Here is a 2354-nt window from a genome sequence, read left to right as displayed (position 1 = left end):
CCGCTGCAGACGGGCTGACGTTAGCCCTGGCCGCTGCAGACGGGCTGACTTTAGCCCTGGCCGCTGCAGACGGGCTGACGTTAGCCCTTGCAGCTGCAGACGTTAGCCCTGGCCGCTGCAGACGGGCTGACGTTAGCCCTTGCAGCTGCAGACGGGCTGACTTTAGCCCTGGCCGATGCAGACGGGCTGACGTTAGCCCTGGCCGCTGCAGACGGGCTGACTTTAGCCCTGGCCGATGCAGACGGGCTGACGTTAGCCCTGGCCGATGCAGACGGGCTGACGTTAGCCCTGGCCGCCACCCTGACATTGGATCATGAATTGACCAAAACTGGAAGCTAAAGACAGGAGGTTCCCTTCATTCCCAGTCCACCCGTGGGCTCCACCAGCTGCAGTAGATCTTTCTAACCTCCTGCTCCTCTTCCAGGTAGCTGCTCAGCGCCAGAGAGCCTTGGCCATCATGTGTCGGGTTTACGTGGGTTCAATCTACTACGAGCTGGGTGAGGACACCATCAGACAGGCTTTCGTCCCCTTTGGACCAATCAAAAGCATTGACATGTCCTGGGACTCCGTCACCATGAAGCACAAGGTCACACCAGAAGCAGACTTTCACAGAGCACCTGCTTTGTAATCCTCTGTGTTCCCCAGTCAGAACTTGTCTGTCTCTGCAGGGTTTTGCCTTTGTGGAGTATGAAGTACCTGAAGCGGCTCAGCTGGCGCTGGAACAGATGAACTCTGTGGTCCTTGGAGGGAGGAACATCAAGGTGAGAGCCCAGGAGTCCAGTGACCTTATCATGCACGACCCAGCAGATGCCTTAGTCCTCAACATGGCCGACCTGGTTTCGAATCCGACTTGTGGTCCTTTGCTGCATGTCTCTCCCCCTCTCTCATACCCCCTTTCCTGTCAGCCCCTACTGCCGTAAAAACTTCAAGATTGACACATTATTTGTTCATCTTCTGAGGGGTTAAGGGAGCCTTCTCTCTGCCTGATGGCTGCTCGTTAGCAGGGGCACCTGGAACCGTGGAATTAGCAGGGAGCTGCCTTGCCCCTGGGCACACTGCCCCATGGCAAGGGAGGAGGATGAGAGTGAACCCTCAGCTTTCTGAGTTGAAGATGACAACCTCAGTCATAAACGCTGTGTGGGAACAAAAAGACATGAACTCCTGCATGTTGCCTTGCAGGTTGGGAGGCCCAGTAACATTGGCCAGGCTCAGCCAATCATTGACCAGCTGGCGGAGGAAGCTCGTGCCTTCAACAGGATCTATGTGGCTTCGGTGCACCCGGACCTCTCGGACGAAGACATCAAGAGTGTCTTCGAGGCCTTTGGGAGGATCAAGTCATGCATGTTGGCCCGCGAGCCGACCACAGGACGCCACAAAGGCTATGGCTTTATTGGTGAGCGATCTGTCTGCTCTGTTTGTCCTCGCTCTGAGCGTCAAGCCACCTCCTGACCTGAAGGAGTATGTCTTCTTGGTGCCCAGAGTTTGACAAACCTCAGTCAGCCCAGGACGCTGTGGCCTCCATGAACCTGTTTGACCTGGGGGGTCAGTATCTGCGGGTGGGGAAAGCTGTGACTCCACCCATGGCTCTCCTCACGCCGACGACTCCTGGAGGACTCCCAGCAGCAGCGGCCGTGGCTGCTGCTGCCGCTAACGCAAAGATCACAGCTCAGGTAAGCCATGTAGCTCCGCCCTTTAGCTCCACCCTTTGTGTGTGGCTTTAGTATGAGGGTGTGGCAGCGGTGGCCCTCATTTGGCTAACCTGATACATCCTAAACTGAAGCTAATGTTCGGTTCATCGGTTTGGCTTTAGGCAGACGTCGTTCCAATAGCTGTACATTCAATAACCACATTCACAAAGGAAGCAGCAGCTAACAGGAAGTCACAGTACCAACCTCAGGACATCCTACTGGGGGAGGAGTAATGTAGTTTGGGTTAGGATTGAAGGAAGTGGTCCAGAGAGCTGGTGCTTGCTCTGGCTGTCCACAGACTGAAAGACACCTGGACTCTGCTCATCATTTTCCCTATCCAACCAAGCCTACCACCTTCCCAGCGTTCTGTCAGTGGGATAAAGTAGTATGAACTGGTTCACTGTCTAGTTCTGTTTCTTCTCTACCAGACGTCCGCACACCAGGCCCTCCAGTCACACAGCAAACGTTTAAGGTGAATAATTCTTCCTGCCGAGCGGTCTGTAGTATAGATCAGCAGTCAGGAAGTTAGAGGTCACCATAATCTCCACAGATTCAGAGTATCTGCTTAGATCTGAACACCCACCGTCTTCAGTAGCACCACTACCTTAACACCACTACCTTAGCAGCAGTACCTTTTACACCACTACCTTAGCAGCAGTACCTTAA

General features: G+C 54.4%; 1 protein-coding gene across 1 annotated transcript in view; it reads left to right on the top strand.

Annotated features, from left to right (window-relative positions):
• The window catches only part of LOC107105121 (poly(U)-binding-splicing factor PUF60-like), a 16060-nt gene that overhangs the window by 9476 nt on the left and 4230 nt on the right, over positions 1 to 2354 (top strand). Inside the window, exons 4-7 of the mRNA XM_015405235.1 lie at positions 425 to 586; positions 669 to 761; positions 1180 to 1393; positions 1480 to 1670. Coding sequence (XP_015260721.1) covers positions 425 to 586; positions 669 to 761; positions 1180 to 1393; positions 1480 to 1670 — 660 coding nt within the window. The remainder of the gene's footprint in view (positions 1 to 424; positions 587 to 668; positions 762 to 1179; positions 1394 to 1479; positions 1671 to 2354) is intronic.

Source organism: Cyprinodon variegatus, unplaced genomic scaffold (assembly GCF_000732505.1).
Source record: "Cyprinodon variegatus isolate N-32 unplaced genomic scaffold, C_variegatus-1.0 Scaffold2076, whole genome shotgun sequence".
Classification (NCBI taxonomy): domain Eukaryota; kingdom Metazoa; phylum Chordata; class Actinopteri; order Cyprinodontiformes; family Cyprinodontidae; genus Cyprinodon; species Cyprinodon variegatus.
This window is presented reverse-complemented; position numbering and strand designations above follow the sequence as displayed.